At 41.5% G+C, this 26,861-nt stretch overlaps 2 protein-coding genes across 4 annotated transcripts; both read left to right on the top strand.

The window, feature by feature from the left end:
• The first annotated feature begins 801 nt into the window (after nt 1–801).
• TMBIM4 (transmembrane BAX inhibitor motif containing 4) lies at nt 802–8,728 on the top strand. Its single transcript, XM_030002854.2, has 7 exons — nt 802–994; nt 2,702–2,810; nt 4,103–4,208; nt 5,712–5,745; nt 6,732–6,849; nt 7,349–7,394; nt 7,974–8,728. The coding sequence occupies exons 1-7, from the start codon at nt 898–900 to the stop codon at nt 8,178–8,180; spliced, it is 717 nt and encodes a 238-aa protein (XP_029858714.1). The 5' UTR covers nt 802–897; the 3' UTR covers nt 8,181–8,728.
• Nucleotides 8,693–14,114, top strand: LLPH (LLP homolog, long-term synaptic facilitation factor). Of its 3 annotated transcripts, none has more exons than XM_041120515.1 (3): nt 8,693–8,927; nt 9,566–9,749; nt 13,156–14,114. In XM_041120515.1, exons 2-3 carry the CDS (start codon nt 9,569–9,571, stop codon nt 13,317–13,319), a joined length of 345 nt encoding a protein of 114 aa, XP_040976449.1. In that variant the 5' UTR covers nt 8,693–8,927; nt 9,566–9,568; the 3' UTR covers nt 13,320–14,114. The 3 variants fall into 3 exon arrangements, with proteins under 3 accessions (XP_040976449.1, XP_029858716.1, XP_029858715.1); XM_030002856.2 differs by having other exon boundaries at nt 8,873–9,111; XM_030002855.2 differs by lacking the exon at nt 8,693–8,927 and adding an exon at nt 9,284–9,414.
• Nucleotides 14,115–26,861: the final 12,747 nt, after the last annotated feature.

A 26,861-nucleotide genomic window follows, 5' to 3' on the forward strand; every position in this document is an offset into this window, starting at 1 on the left:
CCATCTTGGGTAACTTTTGGGGAGCAATTCCACAAGTACAAAGTCTGACTGTACAAAGTGCTACGTGATGCCTGAGCAATGTTGAGCATCTTTGTGTTCTGCTGAATTAAACTGAGTTTCCTTTGAAGGATAGGACACAAAACTGGGGAAAGCCTTAACAAAATTCTACTTTGCATTAATGGTTTATAGAAGCGAGTCTTGTCCCTAGTGGGATATACGCTGATGGAGAGCATCAGCGCCCAAAGCCTCTTTTATCAGTTATTGCTGAACGTAGCTCCGTGTCTGTAGCTGCGGACAGCCCCAGCTCGCTGGAGAACTCCTTCTGCGCAGCAGCTAGAGGTGAATCAAAGGTGAAAACCAGTAAAGGGGCTGTTTTTTCAGTCACTGGAACTTCCTTTCCAGACCTTTCAGACCTAAAATAGGCAGAGGAAATGGTGTTTTAAGACAAGCACGAGCACGGCGCTACCTCCAGCCACCGCCCACCGCGCGGGGGCCAGGCCCGGGTGGGTGACTGGCGGGACACCGAAGAGATCTTCCCCGGGGAACCCAACCCTACCCGCACCTAAAAGCTAAAGCAGGGCGGTGTCAGTACCACAGCCACCGCCGCCCGCCTCCCTCCCGCGGCAGACTCCGCCGGGACAGCGGGGGCGGCTGGGCGGGAACGGCCGGCTCGGGCCGGCTCGGACCGGTTACGGGGCGGTGCCGCGCACAGCCCCGCCCCCCCCGCCCCGCGCTGGGGCACGGCCGTGCCCACAGCGCCCCCTGGGGAAGCGGGCGGCCGCGATCGACGAGCTCGGCCGCTCGACGGAGGGCCCTGCTCGGCGGTGCGGAGTGCGACTGTCTCTGCCGGAAGCGGGGCGGTTGTCGCCGGTGCTGGGGGAGGCGGCGGCGGCGGCCATGGCGGCGGAGCAGCAGTTCTATCCGCGGAGCTCCATCGAAGATGACTTCAACTATGGCAGCAACGTGGCCTCGGCCAGCGTCCATATCCGCATGGGTAGGGACTGGGGATGAGCAGGACCGCCACACGCCGCCTCCCCCGGCCCCCGCAGGCCTTGCGGAGAGGCCTTCTCCCCCCCCCCGGCCTCCCCTTGCTGGGCCGCCAAAGGGGGTGTCCGGCCCCAGTGCTCCCAACAGGTTCCTCTCTGCTAACCCCGTCGCCGGTGGCGTTGAGCTAAATTCAAGTTCTGCGCGATATTTTAACCTTCTGGGTAAAGGCTGCGAGTGGGGAGCCAAGGCGTTACTTAGTGCGGGTTAAACAGCGGGGATAAGGGACATATCAGTGGTCGGTGACAGATTTTGTCATTTAAGCATATGGGGGTAGGTTTTTTTATCAGAGGGATTAAACCCATCTAGATTCAGACTTCATTTTCCCCGGAGTGATGCGTTTTGAAGCCCAGACGCGATACCTGAGGTGCATAAATGCTGAAATTGGCGCCCATAACTGCAGTAGTTTAACCAGGAGGCTGAGGCATTTAAATTTCTTCCTGTGAGGTGTTAAAATACTGTCTGTTCCGCTGAACCGTTTGCGTGCGACAAGGTCCTGTTAGCAGCCATGAAATATACTCTGCTGTTAATACGCAGGTCTCAAATGCATTGAGTAGTCTTGTAGAAGGTGTCTTATTGGTAATCCTTGCTGAAGTGGTTATAGTGTTACTGGATACATCTTGGAATAAAAACAGATGTGTGCTGTGAATTTTTTATTAGATATTTCTGATAAACAGGAGACTGCTTCCTATAAAAATACAGTTTTTATCTTGTTTTGAAAATAAAGGGCGCCATAGGAAATATGAAAGAGGTATTGCCATTACCAAAATTGCTGATGCATTTAATAACGTGGAGAGAAGGCTACGCTAGCTAGCAGGCTACTTCTAGGTTTGTTCAGTTTTTTACAAGAGAGTAGACCCCAATCCCTCATGGCTTACAACCATATTTAACTTTACTTGTCTTAAACTTCTTTAGGCTGTGCTTTAAAGATTGAATTAATTCTCCCTGTAAGCTTATTCTTCATTTCAGAGTATTCTGCCTAATGGACTTGGTCTCCTTCCATTCAGAACAGAGAATATCTATGTGATATATCAGTATGTCCTGAACGCTCTCCACTCTTCATAATTCTAGAATTATGAAGCCTGTTAGTTTAATTCTGGGGCTTTTTAAAAATTTTTCTCTAGCAGTCTGTATCTGTAGATACCCATTCAGTAGAGTGCAAGTCGCAAATGATGATAAACGATATTTAACATGGCAGAAGGTCAATCAAATAAGTACCACTGTAAAAGTTTTTCCTTTTTAAACTTTTTATGGCTGTTTCTGTCTTCCACAGAACTTCCAAGTTAATCTTTCTTCATTTAGGTCCATTAGATACCAGTAATGTGATGCAGAAGGTATACTGTTAGTAATTTTAGCGAGATTAGGTGTATGTAGTTTTTAAAATGGTCTGAAGTAAAGTCCTTGCAAATGTTTTTTGTATTTCTTTTGGCATCATTGTTATTGTTTAAATAATGAAGCCTGGAAATAAGTGTAATTTTGCTGAAATACTGTGTCAATTTTTTAAGGAAAAATGGCTTCTTACCTCTTTGCTCTGTGCTTTTTCACTGAATAAAGTTTCTAATGGTTCCTTATCAAATAGAAAACTTGTATCTGATTTACTGTTGAACTTTGTAAGTGTAACTCAAAAGTGATTTCACTTTTATTTTCCTTATTCTAGCTTTTCTACTCAAAGTCTACAGCATTCTTTCCATTCAAGTTCTTTTGACCACAGTCACATCTGCAATTTTTCTGTACTCTACTGGAGTGCAAGCATTTGTTCATGAAAGGTAAACACTAAAATGAAATGGAGCTGTTTATCGTGTGTTAAGTATACTTTATGTAGTTTGTTGCTCTGGAACACTTCAGTATTCCTAATTGTTTTTATACCCCGTGTTTTGATTCTGTAATAGAAATTGTGTAACCTGATTAGGAAATAAGTTTTCTTCTGTGACATTTATGTCCTTGATTTATTATTAAAATTTATTTTTATTATTATCATTAAAGTTTATTTTAATCAGTACTTTATTAATAGTGCTTATTTTAATATTTTTGCTATGAAAACCTATACATCAGTTGCAGAACGTCTCAATTATTGACATTTCTTGGTTTATGGTCTAAGTATCTACTTTTAGAATCTGTTTGGAATGCTGTTGTTTATAGGTACCTGTTCCAAAAAGCTGAATCATGTCTCACTCCTCTCCCTTCCTCCCCCATCTTCTTTCGGCTTTTTTTTCCTGAAAACTAGTCTGCTAAAATTCCTGTGGGCTTGCTTCTTTTGGCCTTTCAGATTTTCATGAGAAAAAAACCAAGTCTCAAAATCCAAACTGTGATGAACAGGCAGGGGAGAAGAACAACTGGGGAAGGGAGGAGAGCGCTGAGTCCAGTTTCTCTTTTCCCCCAAGTGCACTTGCAGACTTTGCTTTTACTTTCACTTCAAAGCCCAAACAGAAAAAGGAGCACCAAACACTGTGAAAGTTTCTGTATAAGCTATAGTGTATGCAACAGAGGTTGTAAAACTACAATTTTCTACTTAAATCTGATAATTTAAAATCATCCTGCTCACTTAGAACTGCTGTGATTTTGTATTTGATTTTGGACCAGTTTTTGCTTGGAGGGCTGCTTGAATGATTTAATTATAGCAGTACTTACTGGTCAGTACTGATTTTCTTTGGTGCAGTTAGCGCCCATGGTTGTTGCATTCAGGTGCTTGTAAAAAACAGTCCCCTGAATGTGAAGTTCTTAATAGGCAAAATGTTACATATACTTTAACACTGTTAGTTTAGTACAGTTGGATGTTCCTTTTCATATGGGTTCATCTCCAGGTGATGGATTCCTGGGCAATCTTTAGCTTCAGTATGGAAAAACTGTCTTAACTTGTGACTGTACTATTTTAGACTGATTATCTGTGGTGGTATGTTTTAGAGCAGTTTTATTGTAAAACTGGCTTTACGTTTACTTTGGATATACAGAGCAGTATCTTTATCTGGGTGATCACTTAAAAACTTGGGTTTATATAAACTGTTTTGTAGTCTTCCAGATATTTTAATTTTGATGACTTTTTTTGTATGGAACTTTACAGGCCTGCCTTGCTTTTGATATCTGCATTTGGATCTTTGGCTGTAATCGTGGCACTGACCCTCTACAGACACCAGCATCCTGTTAACTTATACCTGCTTTTCGGATTTGTAAGTATTTATATAAATTCAATTTTAATAGTCCCTAGAATGTCTTTCATTGTGATAACTCCTTGAAGCAAACTAGTGGTGGGTAATTTGTCTTTCTTGTATTCTTTGAAAGATACCCTACGTACTTAGGAAGGTCTGAGTTAGTTTTTTGGAGATTCTGTATGCAGATTGTTCCTAGATAGCCTCTATGTTGGGTTTCTTCCAGCATCTTTTGGGGAAGAGTGTTAGAACTTGGAATCAGGTTGAGCAAGCTTTTTGTGTGTGTGTGTATAAATATATGTATCTGCTCTCATTGTTCTGTTGGTGTCAGTGATTTTTCTATGGAACTGCTCGGTAGGAAAGGAGGAGGCATTTCTGTTACCTTATTTGTTTAGTGGACCACCTGCAGCAGAGACCCAAATCCAACCAGCCATATGTGTTTATTTCATTAATTATTGTTGTCTTGATGCTAAATTCTGAGTATGTTTCCAACACAAGCAGGTCAGTCAGAGCTGTCCTCAAATTTCAGTTTCCTGCCTGATGCTGCAAATTTGTAGGTATGGGCTAACTGTTGCTCTTGGATATTTTGGATTATGTAGCATATCAGTTTTCTGAAAAGAAGTCACAGTAGCACAATTAGAATTTGATGCTTTAGGAGTTGCCTAAATTGTATTTGTGGTACAACAGGAAGACAGCTTTGCTGTGTAAGTAAATAGACGTTTAAATGGTAACACAGTTACATGCTTCCTGACTTCTGAACTCTTGCAGGAGAGTAGAATGTTTAAAAACTTTCAACAAGTGCAGCTGTAACAAGGAGTGATGTAATAGTTTGGCCAAATGTGGTGTGGGAGTTTGTGGTATGACAGTTTTACATTGTGTAGGAATAGAAGGATTTAAATCTGTATGTGATAAATTGATTTAAACAGAATATGGGTTAAGTGTTCTGTTATTTCTGACCTCTTGGTTCATGACATAGAGACTTTTCTCATGTTTTATTGTAATGAAACTGAATTTGAAATTATCTTTTAGAAAAACTCAGGGTCCATACTGGCCTTCAGCCCAGACATCAATAGCGTGTTTGATTTTAAGTTAGATGTTTCAAAACAAGGATGAGTGGGAAAAGGAAGTTGGTGCAGTCACTTAGCTGTTGAACAAGATATGAAGATGGTATTAATTTTATAGCCTCTTGAATAATTTGGAAGAAGTGTGAAAAGAATGCTGTGTGCTTTGAGTAGAAAACCTAAATGGCATTTTCTATAGAGGCACTCTCTCATTCATTTTCAGCTTATGTTGTATTCTTTTTATATAACACAACAACTTCCAGCACAGTAAGACAGTATGATTGCCATTTTCTTGTTGAAAACTAAACATGTTTTCATATACAAAGATTTAAGAAGAGAGCTAATGTAACGCATGCTGGGATTATGTAGCAGAATGGGACTCATTGCATGGGAAGTCTCTGTGTAAGTGTTTTGTCGGTTTTTTTCTTTTATCCTTGTAATTTTTTGGTTTTACTTTTTGTAGACCCTACTGGAAGCACTGACAGTTGCCATTACAGGTAAATGGTAGCCATCCTATTATCTGATTCTATAAAGAAACTGGAAGAGGAATCCGATGTGTTGTACTAATTGCCATCTGAGATTCCTAGGTGTGACTAAAATGATAATAAATGCCCTGTTTGAAAATTTTAATGGGAGTGATAGGAGTTTAGCAAAAAATAGGGAATCAAGGGAGAAAACTGGATTCTGATGCAGAACTGAAGCTGTACAAACCTGAAGTGAGAAATGAGTTGTGCCATCTGTTCTTCCAGTACAGCTTGCAAAGTTCTTTCCTATAAGGCAGCTCTCAGCAGAGCTGATCTGCACGTGAAATATCCTTATCTTCCCCCCCAGTTTCCTCCAAGAGAATTTTTGTTTGGAGAGTTCTGTACTTCGCTGTCAGGGTTGAGACGGGGTGGTGTGCGGACAAGTCATGGCATGACCTTGCACTATAGCTTCCAGCATAAGATGAAACCTCTTCATTGTGGCTTACGATCTCCTGCAAAAAAGAAGTCATTTGGGGAAAAGAAAGATTAAGGAGGAAGGAGGGAAGAAGAAGGTTCCACTCATTTCTCTTCTCTTTCCCCTCCTATTTCCTAATCAGAACTTTGAGACTTTACAAGGACTGATTTTTTTTTTCCTTGTTTCAGTATCATGAAAAGTTCAGACAGCTTTTTCCTTAAGATCTCACATATCTGTGCTTAAAATACTTACTTTCTTTGTTTTGTTTTGTTTTTTGTTGTGAGTAGGGAAGATCTGTTATTTCCATTTAAGAAGCTACAGCTGTAAGGTAACTGTCAAACTTAGCTAGTGCAAGGGTCCGTGAGTCCTATGATGATGATTTTGATGTGCAAAGACAAGTTCAGGCATAATTTGCTTTTTTTGTTCACAGTTAAGATTTTTTTTTCTGTCTGTGAAAGTTTAAACTTCTGTTTCCTCAAAAGATAACTTAGCAAATACATACTGTAGTGTTCTTTAAATGATAGTTTACTTTTTCTGCTTGTAGTGAGTTTCTATGATGTGTCCATCGTGTTGCAAGCCTTTATTCTTACTACTGCTGTATTTCTTGGACTGACCGCATATACCTTGCAGTCAAAGAGAGACTTCAGCAAATTTGGAGCAGGGTATGTTGTCATACTGATGATTTTTTTAAATTTTTTTTTTTTTGTTAAGATAGTTCTTCCTTTTTTAAAGCAAGCTTTGCAGGTATAATAAGGAATTCAAGTCAATAGAACCTGCTTCAAGGGAATGGTGAGGGTGTTATTTATCTTAAATCACTAATTTTACGCAGTTCTGCTTTCTTAGTAAGGAATTATTTTCTGTGATTATTATTTTTAAAACCATAGTATTACACTAGAATACTACTTTACCTGGATTTTTCACTGAGATGGAAGGCAGCTGCTTCAAGTATTTTTAAAAAAGTAAAGTTAGGACATAACTTTTGACAGGTTTATAAAACTGAGTTTTGCTGCTGATACCAATGAACAGTTGGCATCTAGGAATTATGGACATTAACTTACCAAATATATTGTGAAGAGGTTTTATAAGAAGGGAAGAGATTTTAAGTGAAATCTAAATGAAAAGATACTGTTGCTCACAGCTTAATTTTTTTATTTTTTTCAGCCTCTTCGCTTGTTTGTGGATTTTAATCTTCTCGGGTTTCTTGAGGGTAAGATACCTTGTGTTCAGGGTTAAAAAATATTCTTTAACATAAATCTTTTACTAACTTCTGGTATAACGAAAAGGTTTTGGACAGTCCAATATAGCTTAATGAAAGAAAATTCCTAACCAGATCCATTACAGTTGTAGATCATGCTGGTGATCTTTTAACTGTTCATTTCCAATTCAGATTTTTGTTGGATGCTGTTCTTGCTAATGTAAAAGTGGTATTTGCATTGATTGACGAAATTTGTCAGTTGCGATCAACTGCTTGACTGAGAGAATGGGAAGGAGACTGGGGTTTTAATTGTATTTTGTTTTTCTAATTTTTCTGTTAATATTCTGGAGACGAGAGCTTCCTTTCTCTTAAGTGGAGATACTTTTACTCAGTTAAGGAGATTGAGTGACTGGGGACTGTATGAAATAAGAACATTGAAATGTCATCCTCATATTGTAATTGTCTGTACATAACAGTAAAAAGACAGTGTGTATTCTTGTTTGAAGTGTGGCATATCATTATGGAGAGATTTTAATATTACAAAGAAAATGAAATTTACAAAATTTTTTTTCATGTTTCATTTGCCTCCAGCTGTTTTTCTATAGTGAGACGATGGAGTTGGTGTTTGCTGCTGCTGGAGCTCTTCTGTTCTGTGGATTTATTATTTATGACACGCATTTGCTCATGCACAAATTATCCCCTGAAGAATATATATTGGCTGCAATCAATCTCTACTTGGACATCATCAATCTGTTCTTACACCTGCTGCGTTTACTGGAGGCATTTAATAAAAAATAGTCAAAAGCGGTGTTGTTTGACTATCGCGTATATAAAGTTAAGCGTTTGAATGATCTGCAAACTGTGTAGTTCTGTCTTCTGGAGACTGAATCTTTATTACTTTTTCATTCCATGAATACTGATCCCTTCTTGGGGAAAAAAAAAAAAAAAAGGCTTTTTTATGTAGCTAAAGTTCTTCTCTAGAATATATATTTTATGTAGTTAACATGCTGTCGTCATTTCAGTCACTTTTTTTAATCAGTTAATTTCCACTTGACGTAATTCACGATTAAAATGTTTGCCAACTTCTGATTGCTCCAGAGCGAGCCCCTCTCTCTGCTATTCTGTAGCTGCTGGAAATGTTTCCTTTGGGATTGTAAGTGTGTGTACCGCGTAAGGGTAGCCTGAGCTGATCATTGTGCGATGTTTTACTGAGCTGAATTTTTTTTCTAGTTTTTGTTTGGCAAAATGGAATGCTGTCTAACAGGGATGCTCTGTTCTTGTGGAGGGCTGTCAGATTCTTATGTAAGCCGGGAGGGCGTTAAAACAATTAAAGGGAGTGTTCTTTATTTACGTATTATTTATTGCCTATCTTTCAGTGTTCCGAAAAATCATTCGGAAATGGATTCTGGCGTTTTACCAGCTTGCGTATATTAAGGTGAATTGTGTCTGTCAATAAAGACGGGAAAACCTTTCGTCTGTTCTTGCAGCTGAGACTGGAGAACTCCAGGGCGCCGAGAACCGAGACTGCGGACCCTTGCTGGACAGGCGAGCGCTTGCTGACGGGCAGAGGCACCGCCACAGTGGCTGCTTTCCCAGCTGTTGCAACCCTGGAAGGGCAGAGAGGGTAGAAAACAAACCAAAAAAAGAGACTTTGGAAAGGCTTGCTTTCTTCGCGTTCAGTGTCGAAGTGGAAAGTGTTGTTGCCGCTCGCCCGTCCCGTCAGTGAGAGGTTAGCAAAGCGGCAGCGCGGGGCTGGGGCACAATAAAAGCTCTTTTTTTTTTTTTTTTTTTTCCCCCCTTGTGGTGAAATCCGTGTTTATTTTTCCATCCGCCCCCCCCGTGTCATTTCACGCCCCCCCTGCAGCCCCACGGCGCAAGCTCCCGCCCGCTGCCCGCCGCGCCTGCGCCCTCGCTCGGAGAGTTACGGTAGAACCTGCGGGCGGGGCGGGGCCTGGCCCGTCAGCGTGCGCATGCGCGGAGAGCGGACGCAGCCTAGCGCAAGGGCGGGCGGCGGGCCTCGTGCGCGGCTGGGGTGAGCTGGGCGGGGGGGGGGGGGGGGGGGGGGGCAGAGGGCGGGAGCCCCCCCTCGTCCGCGCGCTGCCCGGGCGTTGTGAGGGCGGCAGCCGAGCTGACGGCGCCCGCCCCGGCTTCCCCCTCACCGACTGCCTCTTGCCTCCCCTCAGGACATGGCGAAGAGCCTGAGGAGCAAATGGAGGAGGAAGATGCGGGCGGAGAAGAGGAAGAAGAACGCGCCCAAGGAGCTGGAGAGGCTGAAGAAAATCCTGGGAACCAAGGCGGACGTCGTCATGGAGGAGGTCAAGGAGGTGGCGACCGTGCTGCCCGCCGAGAAGGTCCTCCAGCCGGGGGGTGAGTCGGGCTCGCTCGGCGCTGGGCGGCGCTGGAGGGACGGGGAGGGCCCCGCGGGAGGCCCGGGTGCCCGCCCCGGCTTGCCCGAGGCCTGCCCTGCCCTGGGTGCCCGGCCCTCTTGTCCTCCCCCCGCCCCCGGTCACGTTTCTAGCGTGTTTTTTTAACTATACGAGGGGTTTTTTTTCCTGTTGCGATCACCCCGGCGCAGGGACGTCCTGCGGTATTCCTTATTAGCGTTCCTGAGGCTTTCACCGTCGTGATCGGACGCAGCGTTGCTCCAGGTCGAGAATAGTGATTTGGAAAACCAAATCTTTATCTTTTAAAGCTAAAAGGTGCTATTAAATCACTGAATCTGGTCATCTCACAACATTACCTTCTGTATTGCGTCTGCTCCCTTGTGGAACAAGCTTATTAACTTTTGACTTAGAGTATGTAGTATCTTGTAGAGAGGCATCTCTCTGTGAAGACAGGTGAGCGAGGATTCATCGCTTAGCAGTTTTTCCAATGATAGCGTTTTATTTGCGGTTAAACAGGAGATAGGATGTAATTTCCCTCCTAGTTTCAGGAGGATGCAAAATATATAAAAGTTGGACCTAAATCGAAAGTAATTTTGTAGAGATTTTATCAAGACGACAGTGATTTTTTTTTTTCCTTTTTAAACATACTGTCTCAAGGTAGGGGCAGTAGGGACACTGGGTTTATGTGCTAGTTAATGCTGCACTGCACATGGTACAGGAGTGGGTGGCATTACCTGGGTACGTATAATGCCATCTTCCTCTCTATTCCTTGAATAGGATGTAATCTGTAAAGGAAGTAACCCAGAAAATGCAAATAAAGGTTTTAAATAGCTACATATTGGACAGGAGTCAGAAAGACACCTTTGCTTTCCAAAAGTGCAGTCTAAGCTAAATCATAGTCCTTTTTTCTTTTCCAATTTATGCCAGTTAAGCTGTTACGGTATTGCTGATATAAGCTTTTTACGTGGCATGCAGAAGTCTCTTGAGACACCACAGTGGGGATATAGAATAATGCTAGTAATCACTGTCAGTCGCACAGCCGGTTTTGTCAGTGTTTCAGAAATTAGGAAAGACAGGGAAGTGTTGTGAAGTTGAATAGCAGAGCCTGTAAACTATATTGAAAATGGAATGCTATATAAAAATACTTGCCCAATTAAGGGTAGCTTCGAGTATAATTTGTAATTTTATCCGTGGTTCTGATTTGTCCCATAAACCAGATGTAAAAGTTGTTCTTTATGGGATTGTTAGGATTGAATTTCCAGAATGTTTTGGGACATTGTCAGCCTTCTGATACTGATGCTGAAGCTGGAGGAAACATCATTGTCTTAAATCTAGTTTCTGAAGGAAATGCCTGGCTATCTGTCATTCTTGCACCCCCTTCCAACTCTGCTGGCAACTTTTCTACAAGTGGCCAGTTTCACTCAGCCTTTGTAGAGAGATAGCAGCTTCAGAAATACCTAAGTATGTATATATATTTCACAAAACAACTACAAGTTTTGTGAAAATAATGGCGTCTTCTTTGAGAGGACTGTTCAACACTAACTGTTTGTGGACACAAGGGAGTTCACATTGCAAAATGTTACATGGGACTGAAGTAGCTGAAGGCTTCATCCAGAATATGCACTTTCCATAGACAGGTGAATAATTTTCCAGCCTAAGAAAGTATATAGGTCTGTTAGGGATATTTTCCTGTGGTAATTTAAGGTATTTTTCACAGAACACTGTGAATTTTTTTTCTTCCTAGTTTTTGTTGTTAAGAAAAAAAATAATGGAAGGTCTGGCTAGCCTTTGGTCAAAAATGGTTTTGTAGCTGTTTTTAAAACTTTGTGGGTGCGCACATTATTTTTCAAGGTAATCATATCCATTGAGTCTGGTTCAATTGCCTACTTTTATAGATTTTTTTTCCTTGGTCCTTTCCTCTTTGTCTTTAACCCCTTTGATAGGTTTTCTTTATGTCCTTGGACCACTTCTGTTCAGTAGATTTCTTCCTGTTACTGATTCCTACAGCATCCTTGAGATTGCAAAGTATGATGAAAACATTGTGCTGTGTAAACAACTGGTATTTTTTGTCCAGGAGTGTTTCTTCGTTTAGTTAATACTACAGCTGATATTTATTGTGGATGTGCTTTTTTGCAGTCAAAATTCATGTAACAGATTAACCTCAATCATATGATAGGACAGGAATCGGAGAAGCTTATGTAGAGTTGGTTTTCTTGGGGTGTTGGTTTTTGTTGTGTGGTGGTGTTGGAGGCCCTCTCTCCTTCTGTGGCATTTAGAAAACAGTGCTGTTAATAAGGCCTCATCTTGTGTTTCTCTGATGTCTCAGGAGGCTTCTGGAGCTGGGACTTTTTTTGCTGCCTGTCCCGTGCTGGCTCAGCCTTTGGTTGTGCCAGCAGGCAGTAGGCCCCTGTGCTGATTCTCTGCTGACTGCCAGTATTTGTATCCCAACTTCAGGGCTCCCTAAGCACATCTCTGTGGTGCAGATCCCTGTAGACTATTGGCATGCTTCAACTATTGAAGCAGCACATTGGCTTTTTTACTCATGAACTTTGTCTCCCAACAGCAGACAGGCACAACAGAAAAAAATCTGTTTTCCTCTCTGTAAAAGCTCGTGATAAAACTTTTAGAGGTGCACATGGATGGTTTGGAAACAAGGTTGAAATTAAATAGCGAGTACCATTCAAATCTATACTTAAGAAGGTGTTCCCCTTGTAGCCTTGTTGTCTCCCCGAGGCATGAGGTTCATGTGGTGTTAGCTAGCTGGGGACACCAGTTTTGGGAGTGACCCATGTCACAGGCAGTCTTCCTGATCCTAGAGATTAATCCTCTATTTCTGTCTCTAAATATATTAGACTTGACCTTGCTCTCGCTTTTTGAAGCAAATGTAGCATCAGTGGCTCATGCTTTGTACAGTCATTGTATTTCACCTTTTCTCTTTATTCTTCTCTTTACCTGTCTTCATCTTCCACTCAATTTAATTTAATTTTTTAGAACAGATCTTAAACATCACATCATAAAAAGTGTTTAATTGTGCGTATGTTTCAGTAAGCCTATGGCTTCCTGTATGGTTGCAGCATTTGATGGAGACCACACACAATGTTTTTAGACACAGTATTGGAACAGATGGCAGACTAAAGAATAAGGTGCTTTGCCCAGACATGGGCCTTTAGGGAAAATTCTGTGTATTTACTATCAGCTGTTGAAGTTCCTGGGTTGCAGTTGTATTGGTTTGGAAAGCGCTTTCTGTGTGTAAAGCCTTCAGCTCTCTACATACAAATACTTCTGTGTGTAGGGATATTTTTGTGTCGTTTTTGTGAATCTAGTAATAAAATAGCTTCTATGAAGCTGATTCATGTATTTTACTCACTATAAATACCTTTCTTTTTCAGATGACTGCAAAATGGACATAGATAATAAACGAAACAAAAAAACTCTTCTAGACCAGCATGGACAGTACCCAATATGGATGAATTCCAGGCAGAGAAAGAAGCTGAAGGCACAGCGTGTTAAGGGGAAAAAAAAATCAAAATTGGCCAAAGGCCTAGTCTGGTAAAATCAGAATTTTGTAAGATCATTAATATTTTAGTCACAAAATAAATATCCCAAATAAGTACATCATATTTTTGTGCTTGGCCACCAAGTATAATTTGTTGCATTGCGTGAACTTTTGAAGGGACTGTTAGGCCAGCAAATGATGAAAGCAGCAATTTGATGTCTGCTGAACTTTAATAAAAAAAAAAAAAAAATTACAAAAAGCAAGCTGAGTGCCTTTGAATAGACTAAGTGTCTGTGGTTATCTGTTTTCTTGAGGGGGGAGGGTCTCCATTTTTTATATTGTGAGTGCTGAAAATGCTAAAGGAAATCCTAAAAATAATGAAACTGTAAATGTTTTTTGTACTGTGGTCTTTGTCAATGTAACTCATCTTTTACTAAATTTAACCAAAGGATTCTGTAAACTCACCATATCCTTTAAATTCTTCTGTAAAATTACTTTTGCTGTGCTGATTTGTGTGGCTTTTAATATCTGGTAATTAACGAAAACGGGCTTTTAAAGTGTAACTTAAAAGAGATCATACACTGAAATCAACACCAAGGCTTCATGAAACTTCTGTAAGTAAAAAGGCAAAGTGTCAATCTGACTTCAGTTCACAAAGAGAAAGTTGTTGGAACAAAGAGGTATTTCACTGCTGTCTGTAACTGAAATAGTGTAGGAACTAAATAACTGAAAGTAAAACTGATTCTTTTATTATTAATACGAGAGAATGAAAATGCACAGATTGGAAATAAGATAGTTTTATTTAAGACATTTTCCAAGTTTTAGTAAAGTAAATGAGAATTTACTTTTCCATATGTATTTTCAGTAGCCTTTTATTCCTCTTAAAATGGTACTCATCTATCATGCTTTACAATGTGGGCATAGGATAAAATATTGCACGATTGCATAACAGATGCCATTTATATGTGATTAGCTACAGTTGGTTGCATATTACTCGGCAGTAACATGTGATGACAGATGCAAGAATTAGTTGCCCTGAAAGCTTGTGTTTTTAAAATGTCTCTCATTTCAAGGATGGAAATAATTACAGTACCAGTCCTGCAGTATGTTGCCTGTTGGTACCGTTCATTGATACAGAGTATAACCTTTGTCCAGCTGCATCTGAGATGGGATCCATCTTCTGTAATTGCCCACAAATTGTGATATGTGTCTGTTGTGATAACTTGGGCATAGGAAGTAGGGTTTATTCTTTTAAAAGTAATTACGCTAGCTTATACTGTGCTAAAATCCACTAAGAAGAGCTCAACCTGGTAGAAAACTTAGTTTTTCTGGAAAAATACAGTGGGGTTTTTATTAATATTGTTAGGGGAAAAGTATTCTGTTGCTCAGGTAAAGAACTACAAAGGTGTTGGAGGAAATACCAATGCGCCTTCTGTTTTCACGTACTTTGACAGTTAATGGGACTTGGTAAGATGCATAGATTAAAGTTTATCAAATTATATGCCATTTCTAACTTTGTACTTTAAAAATAATTCCATTAAGTTGATAATACCCCTACTAAAAAAACAGATGCTTCTCTTAATTCATTCAGATTAGTACTGCTTCAAAATTGATTGATATGGAGGAAAGTGTTCTTTAAGGCTCATAATTATGTTTATCCAGAAATGGAGTGGAATGAACAGTCAGTTTGTATTGCTTTACTATTTTAATGACGTAGGCTGTATTTTGCTTAATGTGTGCCTTGGGGAGTCATGGAGGGGAGCTTCTTGGGTTTAAGTGCTAACAATTTGGGGTTTTTTTCTGTAGAGTAAGCACAGTGCTATTTTCGACATGCTTGTTTGTAAATCAGATTACTTTCAAGCAGCTGCTGGTGGGAAAGCAGACTGCTTTTCCCAAGTAGAGGTAATCAAACCGGCAACATACTCCCATTTAAATATACGGCTTCAGAGTCAGTTTATTTTCATTCTTTAGGTGCGCAGCCATGCTCTGAGTCTCATCTTAATCAAGGCTGCCACCGCTGTACTTGCCTTATCCTCTCCTCTCTCTGGAGTTGCTCCAGTTCTGCCCCTGCTCCTTCCTCTGTAAGAGAAAATGATCCGCACAACCGAATACTCTTTCTTATTTCTGCTTTTATGACCTAGCTCTGAGCTTTGTTGCACAAATTTATTAGTGTACTGCTTTTGTGACCAGATTAAGGATTTGAATCTCAAATGAGAGACGGCAGGCACTGCGCTGATCTCTTATTTAGCAGTTGCTTCCTACCAGCTGAAACAATACTGGCTGTGTGAGGTATTTCCTTCATGGTGTCCAGGATAAAGTCAAACAGGTTCACTTAAACTACAGATATTTTAAGACATCCTGTTTGGTTTTTGAGCTGAAACAGAGGATAAGAAAGGAATAAACCCCAGTCTTTACTGGAAGGTGGCTCTTAGTCTAGTACCAGTGTACTTCTGTGTACGGCATTGCAGCTCACTCCAGTGAGGCAGAGCTCTTTGGGCCAGGAAGGATTTGGAGAGCCTTCTTGCGTGGGATCTCTAATCCAGGCTGAAGGCTCACTTGTAGGCAGGCAGCGGGAACCTGGCTAAACGTGCAGCACGGATGTAACCTCAGAGGTTGAGTCGCAGATGCAGCAGGGAAATTTAACCTTCTAGGGTTTGAGCATATACTATATATGGATATTGTAATTTTGTATTTGGAGTTTGCTTTAGATCTGCTTTGAACAGCTACATTTTTTGAACGTGAATACCAAATTTTTAGTTGTCATTGAATATTTGATTTACATTGCTGAATCTGAAACACGTTCTGTTTGATCAGTTGATGGAAAAAAAATCATTTGTGTTTCTTTAGAAAATGAATTTAAACCTATTAGGTTTGGGCTGAAATATATATTTTAAAAGTCCTTCGAGGGATTTTCAAAGAAGTAAGCTGTCTGCCTTTAAACGGCATTCTAATTATATCATCATTTGTTGATCTTTATCTAAAAAACTTTTTTAGGTTGTGATTGAGGGAGAAAAGGTTGCAGTTGATTAAACAAACTGATAGAAGTCTAAAAGTCTATAACTGAAATGGCATTGTCAGATTTGGGGTTTTTTTAATTGTGTAGCTGCTATTATGAAACTGCTTTGTTGAAACTTCCTACCCCTGTAACTCTGCCACCTATCTGCAAAGTGCTGTGGTAGCTGTATTTCATGGACCTGCAAAAGGTAGGGGAAAGAATGTAGGCAGTTTTGAACTACAAGTATAAATGCCAGAACTGAAAGAATTAAATACTGTCATTTTATTGCAACATTTATGTGTATAAAATGTCTGTGTGTATACAGTATAGAAGCCGCATTAGCAAATCGCTAAATGTCCTGCAGATTGTTGGCAGTTTCCTGAGAAGACGACAATGTCTGCCCTTTTTGACGCAGTATGCCAGGCTTGGTTTTAAAGTGAGTTATTTCAGATGCCTAAAATAACTGGTGGTGGTGGTAGGGCAGTTCCTGGGCTTTCCTGGTAAGTCATTCCTGCTCTGGGACACCTTTTCTGCATTGCGTAGTCAAGGGAGTCGGGGAACTAATCTAGCAGAGATACACTGAAAATATTCCTGTTTTCCCCCATTTTCTTCAGCTGGATCGGTTTACAGCCTTACCATATAAAAAGCGTTGTCAGTAGGAAGCAATGCAAGACTGGGAACAAACAGCTGGTGAAGGCCAGGCTGCGTGAAACAGTCCTGTTGCTTAAGCGCTGATCTTGTGTGCCACCTTTTCTGCTATGGCACTAGCGGCTCTTAATGCAGCCACCATGCAGGACAGCGTCTTGAAGATGGGGAGAGGTTCTGGAGATCAGGTCAAGCAAATGCACTGAAGAGTGGATTTGAAAGCGTTACTCAATGGAAGGTGTAAGAATAACAGAGGTCAGTGTTCTTTCTTACAGTCCCCGTTATATTTTGCTGTAACTCTCGGACAACATAGGCTCCACAGGTGCATATAGTCAGCAGCGAGCTTTTACATATTCAGTTTGCTGTATCTTTGGCTTTATCTGCAGCTGACGCTGTGGTTATAGACTACACTAAATCTGGTTTGGGGCTGTCTAGCACTGGAGGAAGAATGTCATGGCCACATGATGCAAAGTGCTCCTCTGATACGTGGTCACAATTTAAAAAAAAAAAAAAAACAAACCCCAAAGGAGCCGTCCTTTATCTGTACAAAGACTTTATACTGTATGTCTGTTTCTACTATGCTACCTTTTCCTCCTGCAGCCTAAAGAGTTGCGTGGGTTCTAGTGAATTTGATGGAAGCTGGATGTCTGATCTGTATCAGATTTGTAGTGTGAACTTGTCTGGTATTAGAGATTATAGGGCTACAGCCTTAGCATTGCAGAAATCTGAGAGGTGCAAGCGATCTATTCCTCTGGGTGGCATGGTCTTAATTGAATTACGGCAGTTGTGGGGATGATTAGAGTCCGGAGCAATAGCTATGAACTGCTCGCTTCAGGCCAGGGTTTTGCCGTCAATTTTAACTTACCTAAGGGTGAGGTTTCAGGGGAGGACTGAGATATCTGATAGCTTACTGCTGCAGGAAGAGGCTTTTGTTTTTTCCAACTTTCCCCCTTCCCTCCTCCAGCTGCACTGCCCCAATTCTTGATTTCCTACTTCAGGAGAAATAGACATTGGGATTTATTCCCCCCCCCCCCGAGCTAAAAGTGAGAGAGAACTGACAACTTTCTTCTGTTTAATAAACACTGCACAGTTGTGACAAGGCCTCCGTTCCCACTGTCCTTTTATTCTTCCAATGCTACTCCAGTGTTCTGATTTCAACTTTCCATTATCGATAACAACAGTATTCAAAGGAAAAGAGAAGGCAGAATGGGAAGAGCAGGATTTTTGCACTGCCCCCTCTCCCTCTTCCCAATCACTTTAACATCACTCTCGCAGGTCTCATTTTTCTGATGCACATACATTGATATAAAAGGTCTGAAATGTTAGAAACAGTACATGGTGTGGCAACAGAGGGTTGTGTATCAAGGGTCCTACACAAGGTAGCATGAGGACTGCTTTACGAAGGGCTTGTATACTGAGGGCAAACCGTCGGGGACTTGTTTTCCTCCAATTTCAATCTAGTCAACTGTTCAGGAGACTATGAAGGTTATGAGTTACAGTCTGGTTTGGTAAACTATTACTTAGCATCTTTTCTCTCCAATTGCAGTTAATTTTCTTGCAAGGCTTCTAAAGTCTGGATGTAGATTTTACAGCATTTTAAAACTTTTGCCTTTAACCAGAAATTGGTTTTGTGGACGATTTCAGAAAACAAAGGCACATTTGTTGTCTCAGTACTGCTCATCCAACTCAGTCCAGCTGATCCACTCATACCTGTTGCTGTTATGTGAAACATGTATAATGTCTCTTTTTTGAAAGCTGACAAACTCATAAGGTGTGGCTGCAACAGCTATTCCATGCTACAGCTTGCTACCTCCAGTCCTTACATTACTTTGACAACAGACGTTCTGTAACTTTGGCTTTGACGGATTGTAACGTTGGTGTACGAAACAAGAACTTTTTAGGCCTATTGATTGCGCTTCCTGGCCTGGTGCTGTAAGCCTTACAGTTAATTTCTGTCCGTCTTGCTGCTGCGACATGTGACAGAACTCAGAACAGAGCGGATCAGAGCCACAGTTTCTCTTGGAAGTGAATACAAAAGATTTCTATGAAGGATTAGAGGGAGGGGTTTGTGTCAACAGCTTCTTGCTCAGAGTCTTGGGTTTAGATCATGATCACTACTGCTGCTGAATATCCTCACCCCAAATGCAAAATTCAAGATAGTTCACTTAATATAAAGAATATGTGTAAAAGGTATTTAAAACTAAATTGTTTGTGAGAAATAATTAAGTAAGATACGATACATCGCTTTTTCTAAACTTCTTTCACCCCCCTGGAAGGTGCTTCTGTCAGAGGACGTGAAGAAAGAAGCCAGAGACCGAAGTGCGCCAGGTTATGTAGGAAGCTGATGGTGGAGCTGCCAACCGACCCGCCTGAACCCCAGCCTGGTGCCCTCAGACGCTTTGATTATTTTTTTTTCTCCTAAATGTTCTTAAGGCTGTCTGAGTTTTTGTGAAAATGACACAAGGTTCGGCACACTTACTCTGGAACAACTGCAGCCAAAGTGTGCTCCATACACTAGCAGTTGCCTGGACTGCTCATCGTAGCCTTGGCTGTTTCTGTGTTGGAGAGAAAAAAATCTTTAATTCCTTGAGTGTAAGACCAGGGTGTAAGACCATCCATGGGAAAAGTTATAGGTTGCTCTGTTGAGGCAATAACTTTAGGAACCATTGCTCCAATATAGGGTACGGTGTGTTTATATACAGACAGCTGCGTTTTCATCCATCCCTTTTAAAGAGGTAACTAAGTGCATGTGAAGCACTAGGCCTTCTCTTTTTCTCCCTTGTTGGAGAAAATCGCGTGTGGATTTCTTGTTATTTTGCTTGCTGTGTAAAATGAATACTAATCTCCTAAGCCCTCTAAGTGTTCAGCATTTTAGAAAGACTGTTATAAAAGTTTAAAAAAATAAATTTGCAGTTGTTTCCTTAGCCAAGCAGTAGGATGCTAACAGCCAATGCGTGTCCCGAACGCATGCTATCAAAGCTCATCTCCAGAATTTTGTCCCCTGCTAATTGTAGAGATCGGAGTTTGAGGAAGTAATTTTTTTTTTTCTTTTTTTTTTTTCCTCCCCACTGTGGAAAAGAAGCATTTTGTCTAACCCTGACCAAGCTCTTGACAGGTACTCCCAGCAGCGGGAACTGAATCTGTGCTTCCGCGTGTGGCGATTGCCCTGTAACGGTGATGGAGGAGGAGGAGGAGGAGGAGGAGGAAGCAAAAAGCGTGCCAGGCAGTGCGTTTCCCCGGTCGCCCTCCGTAACAGCGTCACCCACGTTCACCAGTAAGAGGGACTGGGTTACCCGTGGTAGCGCCCAGTGCCATCCCGTCGCCTCCTAAAGGAGGGACTCGCCTCCCACGGTGACACCGACGAGGGGGTGCGGGGCTCCAGCCCGCTTCCTCCGAAGAGCGGCACGGGCACGGCCCCCCGGGCACCGTCCCGGGGTGCTCTGGGAAGGGCGCTGGCAGCGATCCCACCCGGAGCCGCCCGCTGCCGGGCTGGGCTTGGGGAGCCGCTGCCCGGGAGGTGGCACCAGCGGGGGGGGGCGTCCGTCCGTCCGTCCCCGGCGCCGGGGGGCAGCCGGCGGGGCCGCCGAAGGTGTCCCCAGGTCCCGGCCCGTGTGAGATCCCGGCTGGAGCTGCCGGGGCCGGCTGCGAGCGGTCCCGGGGGTTTCCAGGCGGGGGAGCGCTCCCTGTGCCGCCGGCTGCGCCGCCGGCGGGGGGGCTGTTTGCACGGGGCCGGGGGGGGGGGGTGCTGGGGGTATTTCTAGCGCTTTTGGGTCCACCGCCTTCCTAGCTGACAGAAAAACTGCGGGAGTTACTGTCAGGTATTTCGTCCCAGTAAGGAGTGACGTTTAAATGTGCAAAACCGCTTGGCGTTTTTACTGGTTTCAGTTATCCTCTAAAAATACACCAAAAGGGCTACTTGATGTGAACGCTCCCCACGCTCCCCCAGTCTCGTTCTTCTCCCCCCCCCCCCCCAGTCGTGTCATTTTTGCAGAAACGGACACAAAGGGATCCATGACTTCTTCTCATATATAGTGTTTTGTTGTTAAAAGGAAGGTTCTTGACAAGCCTTTTCTCAGTCAACTGAAATGTTTTAATGAAAATTTCAGAAACTCGGTGGAAAGAGGGTTGTTTTAGATTTGCTTGTTTTATTTGGATTTTAAAATCTCCACGTGGTGATTTCAACTAAGGTCCTGTGTCAGGGAAACCCAGAAGTGAAGTTGACCAGAGACAAGTAAAAATGCCTGTGTTGTTTTCATTGTCCAAACGTAATGATGTGCAATAATTTAAACCAGCAGTTTCACATGGTTAAAAATGAATTGGATTTTTTAAAATTTAGAAGTAACCTCAGAAACACCGAAAAGGACAACTGTTTGCGTTAGGGTAGAATTAGTTTTGAAACTACAAAAACTGTTTTCTATGCATTCACAAAAAAAAGGGTGGTTTTATTTTTAGGAATGCACAGAAAAAATTTTGTTCTTATACCAACAAACACTGTTACAACAAATGCATCCATTCCTGCAACTATCATTGAAGCTGAGAAAAATAAAATAAAATTAAGCATTTCAGGAGTAAGATAATGTAAAATAATATAAAACAATATAAAATTCAAGAGAAAAAACATTTCAAAAAAACCCAAGATTCACTCCGTAATAAAAACACAGAAAACAAGGTTTCTTTATCTAAACAGTAATTTAAAAACAAAATACACAGAAATACAGTTGAAAAAAAATTATGGAATAATATTTAAAACTGAAAAATATTTTTTAAGTTACAAGAAAATAAATGTTGCTTAACTTGGAGAAATAGATTCATACTTGAAAAAGATGTAAGTTAGATATAGATTTAATTTGCATAAGTCTATACAAATAAACTACATTTATGTTGTATCTAAACTTGCCAATTTCAGTGACTGGGAATTTTGCTATGGGTTTGCCTGGGAACAAAGGTTAAAGCTTAAAAAAAATAAATAGAGAAGCTGAAGTTCCAGCTTTCATTAAAGAACAACAAATGAAAATAAAATGTGCTAAAAAGTTTTTGCAGAACTTTTTCAAATGTAAATTAAACTTCTAAACACATTTGAAACCATTTTGTAAACATTATTATAATATTCTCTTTCATTCACAATCTCTACATTTTAGGATCTTATTTCTGTCAGAAACCTCACTAGCACAAGAATGTAAACCAACGAATGCAGCTTCTGGTCTGCCCTGATATCTTTAGAGATTGTTTCATGGGAAACAGAGGACCCATAGCTTTCATTCACTTTTAGATGTAACATGAATTTGCTGTGGAAGGAAATCAAATGATTTCCAAAATGATCTTTCCCAAGTATCTTTTTGCATTAAACAGGGTCTGGATTCAGTGGCTCCTAATGAATTTGGGTATGTTAACAGTGACTGGATCATATCCAAATATGACTTGATGGGAAAGCCATTAGTTTTCTTCCCTGAGGTTACACTGGGATCCCATCTGGTGATCGCTAATAAATGTGGATACGTTCTTAAAAAAAGAGCTTGTATTGGATTCTAGTATGAATTACTGGGAGGGCAGTTTCTTGAAGTTTTGTTCATGCTCTTCAGGGAAGCTGAGTTTGGACTACCTTAAAACCTGAGAAAAGGAACACATTGCTCATGTGACATAAGCCTTCAGTTAATTTTTTTTGTTCTGTAGCAATTGTTTTTGCAATAGAATTGTGTTTGAGATCAGCAAAAATGTGTTGTTATGTAAAAACACTTAGGAGAAAATCAAAAGCAAAACCAATCATTAAAAGCAATTTTATATTTGATTGTAGCTACAAAGTGCTTGCCCTAAAGTAACAATTTTAATTATCAAGCGAGTGCCTAAACAGCTTTCCTCCTTAATGGGACAAAATCTAAATCCCATTTATCTTTCCTCTGAGCCATCCAGAGCACTTAGGCAAGTCATTTCATTTTTATATGCAGTGTTGGGGAGAAAATCTTAAGAGGAACAGAAACATATGCTTGTCTCAACAAAGAGGAAATGCTCATCCATTTTCAAAATCCTATAAATTCTTGGACAATACAGTAGTACATTTAAAATAGTAAGGCTAATGGTTGTATGCAGCATACGTTATTTGTAAACGCTACAACTATTAATTGCATGCAGGGAAAGATTACATTTCTTTCGTAAAGAAAAAATTCCATTGTTCAGATTTTTTTTTTTTTTTCTTGACAAACCAATTATTAGCCAGGGCAAATTGACCCTGTTTTTGATCAAAGGAGCAATTCATCTCATCCTGCAAGTCCTGCAGCCTAACAGCTATCTGTTGTTGCAGAATGTGCGGGTCGTCTTCAGCTGCCGACCCCATCCGGGCATGAGAAAAGGGAGTGAGGAAAAACCTATAAAGCCCAAAATAAAACTGCGGATTCTTCTGGTTCTTGTCAGGTTCAGTTACAGTGGGGCAGAAACAGCAGTAAATTCACTGAGGCTCTATCAGATCAAAACAGCTCCGTTATAAATATCATTCATTTAAACCATGTGGGGGAGAGAGAAACTGTCAGAAGAAGGGAAGGGAAAACAGGTCTTCTGCACTTCAATAAATTATACAATGTTTTTATAGACTATAACATAAAAAATTAAAACTTAACGTATGTATGCCTATACACGTATGGATACGTGTATGTGTGCATACCCACAAGGTAGTATTAACATAACCGTTCAAATTATATAAATCCAAATATTTCACTTTAATAAAATACAGAGATTTCAGTGACTAGATAAAATCAGAGTACGGTATAAATCTAGGAGAACAAGAGCTTTGAAGAAGCATTTCGCATTTTCCTCGGGAGTTTACCCAATGACTTGGAAGTGCTTCTGATGGGATGAACGACATAGTCCTGCTTGGTTTTGCAACTGGTAAGTAGCTCAGAGGGTCATTAAAGGTGATGACCTTTAAAGGTGATGGAGAGGTGATGACCAAAGCCCTTGTTTACCTACACAGTTTATGGAAGGTTGTTTCCTACATCTCCCTGCTGTAACTGGAATTATCAGTAAGAATCTTAATGACATACAATTTCACCACGTTCTCTCTGCTTGATGGTGATGTGTTTGGGTTTTTTACATTTTGAGATGCCTTGACACTTATTATTGGAGTACAATTAACAATTCATTTACATGAAATAGCTAGAAGCTGCCAGATGATAATGGGCTTTCCCTCCTTTCCGACCTCAGCTAGATCTAGAGCAGTGTCTTAGCTACCAGAGTTCATTAACTAGTGAGAGGTTAATCTATATATGTCGGCTCAGTAAAGCATAAATGAGAGAGAACATCCTGGCAAAACCATTAACATTGCGATGACTACAGCTATACAGTAGGAGAATAGGAATACATTAAAATGATGGGAGTGCACCAAGTGTTTTAACAAGGGAATTGGCTTTGTTACAGAAGTTCATGAGAAGTGATGCAACGTAGAGATTACACGCCATCTACCAAAATGACTAAATCTGTTTTCTTCTTAAAAATTGTCATACTGTTGGGCACACCACTAACTTTGAGCTTTAATTTTTATTCTTTTTTTAAACAATTTTCAAGTGGTTTTTTTGTCACTGTCTCTTGATTTCTTGCCCCGGGGAGATGAGGTCGTTGAGTTCTACTGTCAATGCCACTCATTCGCAGGTTTAGGTCCCGAGTCAGCTAAGTACACAGATATTTGCTAACTTCAAAGGGGTAAACCGTGGGCTTCAAGATAAGGTTGGTACTTATCTGCTCAGGGTAGATTGCTCACTGCCTTGCAGGTCAGTCCTTAATGACCACAGGGAGTAAAGCCAGAGCCAAAGAAAAATGAGGTTGAGTGGAAACCAGGAACACAGAGGAGGAAACGTACAGAAACCGGAGCCCTAACTTCAAAACTGTGAAGCAAAAAGACCCACTAGCTGCCCCCAAAGCTTCCTCTATTCTTCTCCTGTTGGGTTCTGATGCTCACTTGGTGCCTGTAACTGTGTCTCTGCTCATGTCCAAAACAATTTGCAGACTGATAGATAGCACATCCTTAAGCACAGCTGGGAAATCAGAGCAGCATTCATTTGCTCCAGCTTTAAGTTCTTTATGTTAGACACTTTAATCAGAGCTGGTTATCCTTAGCTCCCTTTTCAATCAGTGGAGGAAGTAAGGGACAGTTCAAAGGGATATTTAGTCTAATTTCTGTTGACTACTTCTGCATCTGCTAATGTGTTGTCCTCTGCCCACTTCTGTCCACTAACTACAGTGAAAGCTGCGGGTGAGTTACTTAGATTAGACCTTTAGCATAGGCACACCCCATGTCTCTCTCCCAAAGTTTCCTCTTTCCCTCCCACGCTCCCTTCCCAGTAACCAGTAGAACCCACAGCCTGGTAGCTGAAGCCGCAGGGTGACAGGATGGAAGGGATTGACTCCTTGCAAGCAGAATTTGTGCCTCACATTAACCTCAAAACTGTTGCATTAGTGGGGCTTCTCTCCTCTGGCAGTATCTGAAAAGACGAGACTGTTAAGTTTTTGGGGAGGAAGGATGCAAGTAGCAGCCAACCCTCTAGAGAGCTTCTCTGTGGATTCCAGGTGAGGAGACATCTCCTGTTAGTCCTGGATGTGGTGCTTCCAGAGAGGGATGAGATTCAGGACACATCTTGAAGTGGATGAGATTGATTTTAGACAGCTCCCTGTTCAGCAGACTCTGACTTTTGCAGAGCCACTTATTGCTCCCCATTTATTGTAAAGAGTCATTAAGCCTCAAAGCCTAAGGATCTCCACTGAAGTCCATGATCCTGAAGCTTAACATGGAGCACTTCTCTTTTTTGGAGTTTATGTCTTTTGTTGAGTGTTGTTGTAAGGGCTCAGGTCAGTAATGTGTCACTTGTGCACGTGTGTGTAAATTCTCAGGAGTTTGAGAGGAGGAAGGTGGCGTAGAGGAGAAGGGTAACAGTACTGGGCTCTGAAGCTGCTGCTGCTAACGTACTGGCAGGCCAGACCTAGCACATGTGTGTTTGCACTACTAAAGAACACAAAAACCCTACAGCTCTCGCATTTTAAAACTGAAGGAAAAGTTTGGCAATACCTTTGATGGAGTCACCATTCTGGTGACCTCCCTACTGCTAAGATGTCAGAAACACCTCCTCTCACCGGGAGTTATCCTTCCTGCTCTGCCATATGTTGGCTTGGAGGGGGCAGGATTATCAGTAGCACAGCCAGAAATAGTGGGGTGGCCGTTTATCCAGAGGTGAATCAGAGTGCGTGCACTGGGCCAGCATTGTCTGTGGAAAGGATACGCCGAGTATTGCTGATGTCTGAATGTATAGACCCCCTTTGTAAGGTAAGTTTCTGTGTCTCTTCTTGACTACAGATGATGAATGATATTTTTCATTTTCTGCTGCAGCTGCCGTCCAGCCTTCTAAAATGAAAATCTATAAGCTACTGCTATAAGTCACTAGGTGGAAGCATCTACCTTAATACTAGTAGCATAACTCCTTATTAGAGAGGTAAGTGTTTCAGTTCCTTTCTCATCTTTAATTTCTGCATCACATCACACAATGTCCCATTATCCAACGCTATGAATCGTAGTGCCGTTATTGTCTGGTTCAGCAAAGTACTTCAGCACAAGCCCAAGTCCATCCTAAGCCCTGACCCTGTAGGGTTTGGGAATGCACTTTATTTTGTATAGTGACTAGTGCTTGCAGGGTTGGCACTTCATTTGGTGAGACATGCAAGTATGCGTTTAAATTGAGCTCATGGGAGCAAATGCTTGAGTGGCTGAGCTGGGACTAACGCGAGTCTTTCTGCCTTGCAAACACCGTTAGCAAAAATTCAGTATGATGCCTTCACAGAAGGGCTTTCTGAGCCCCTTCTTTCCGTATGTCGTGGTTTAACCCCAGCCGGCAGCCAACCCCCACCCAGCCGCCCGCTTGCTCCCTGCTGGTGGGATGGGGGAGAGAATCGGAAGGTTAAAAGTGAGAAAACTCATGGGTTGAGCT

The sequence above is a fragment of the Aquila chrysaetos genome, chromosome 26 (genome assembly GCF_900496995.4).
Source record: "Aquila chrysaetos chrysaetos chromosome 26, bAquChr1.4, whole genome shotgun sequence".
Classification (NCBI taxonomy): Eukaryota; Metazoa; Chordata; class Aves; order Accipitriformes; family Accipitridae; genus Aquila; species Aquila chrysaetos.

What these genes read in the sequence shown, in the direction of transcription:
- TMBIM4 (XM_030002854.2), top strand. Translation starts at nt 898, where the DNA reads ATGGCGGCGGAGCAGCAGTTCTATCCGCGGAGCTCCATCGAAGATGAC. An exon ending in CAAGCATTTGTTCATGAAAG is followed by an intron (nt 2,811 to 4,102) that starts GTAAACACTAAA and finishes GGAACTTTACAG; the next exon opens with GCCTGCCTTGCTTTTGATAT. An exon ending in ACTGACAGTTGCCATTACAG is followed by an intron (nt 5,746 to 6,731) that starts GTAAATGGTAGC and finishes TTCTGCTTGTAG; the next exon opens with TGAGTTTCTATGATGTGTCC.
- LLPH (XM_041120515.1), top strand. Translation starts at nt 9,569, where the DNA reads ATGGCGAAGAGCCTGAGGAGCAAATGGAGGAGGAAGATGCGGGCGGAG. An exon ending in GAAGGTCCTCCAGCCGGGGG is followed by an intron (nt 9,750 to 13,155) that starts GTGAGTCGGGCT and finishes TTTCTTTTTCAG; the next exon opens with ATGACTGCAAAATGGACATA.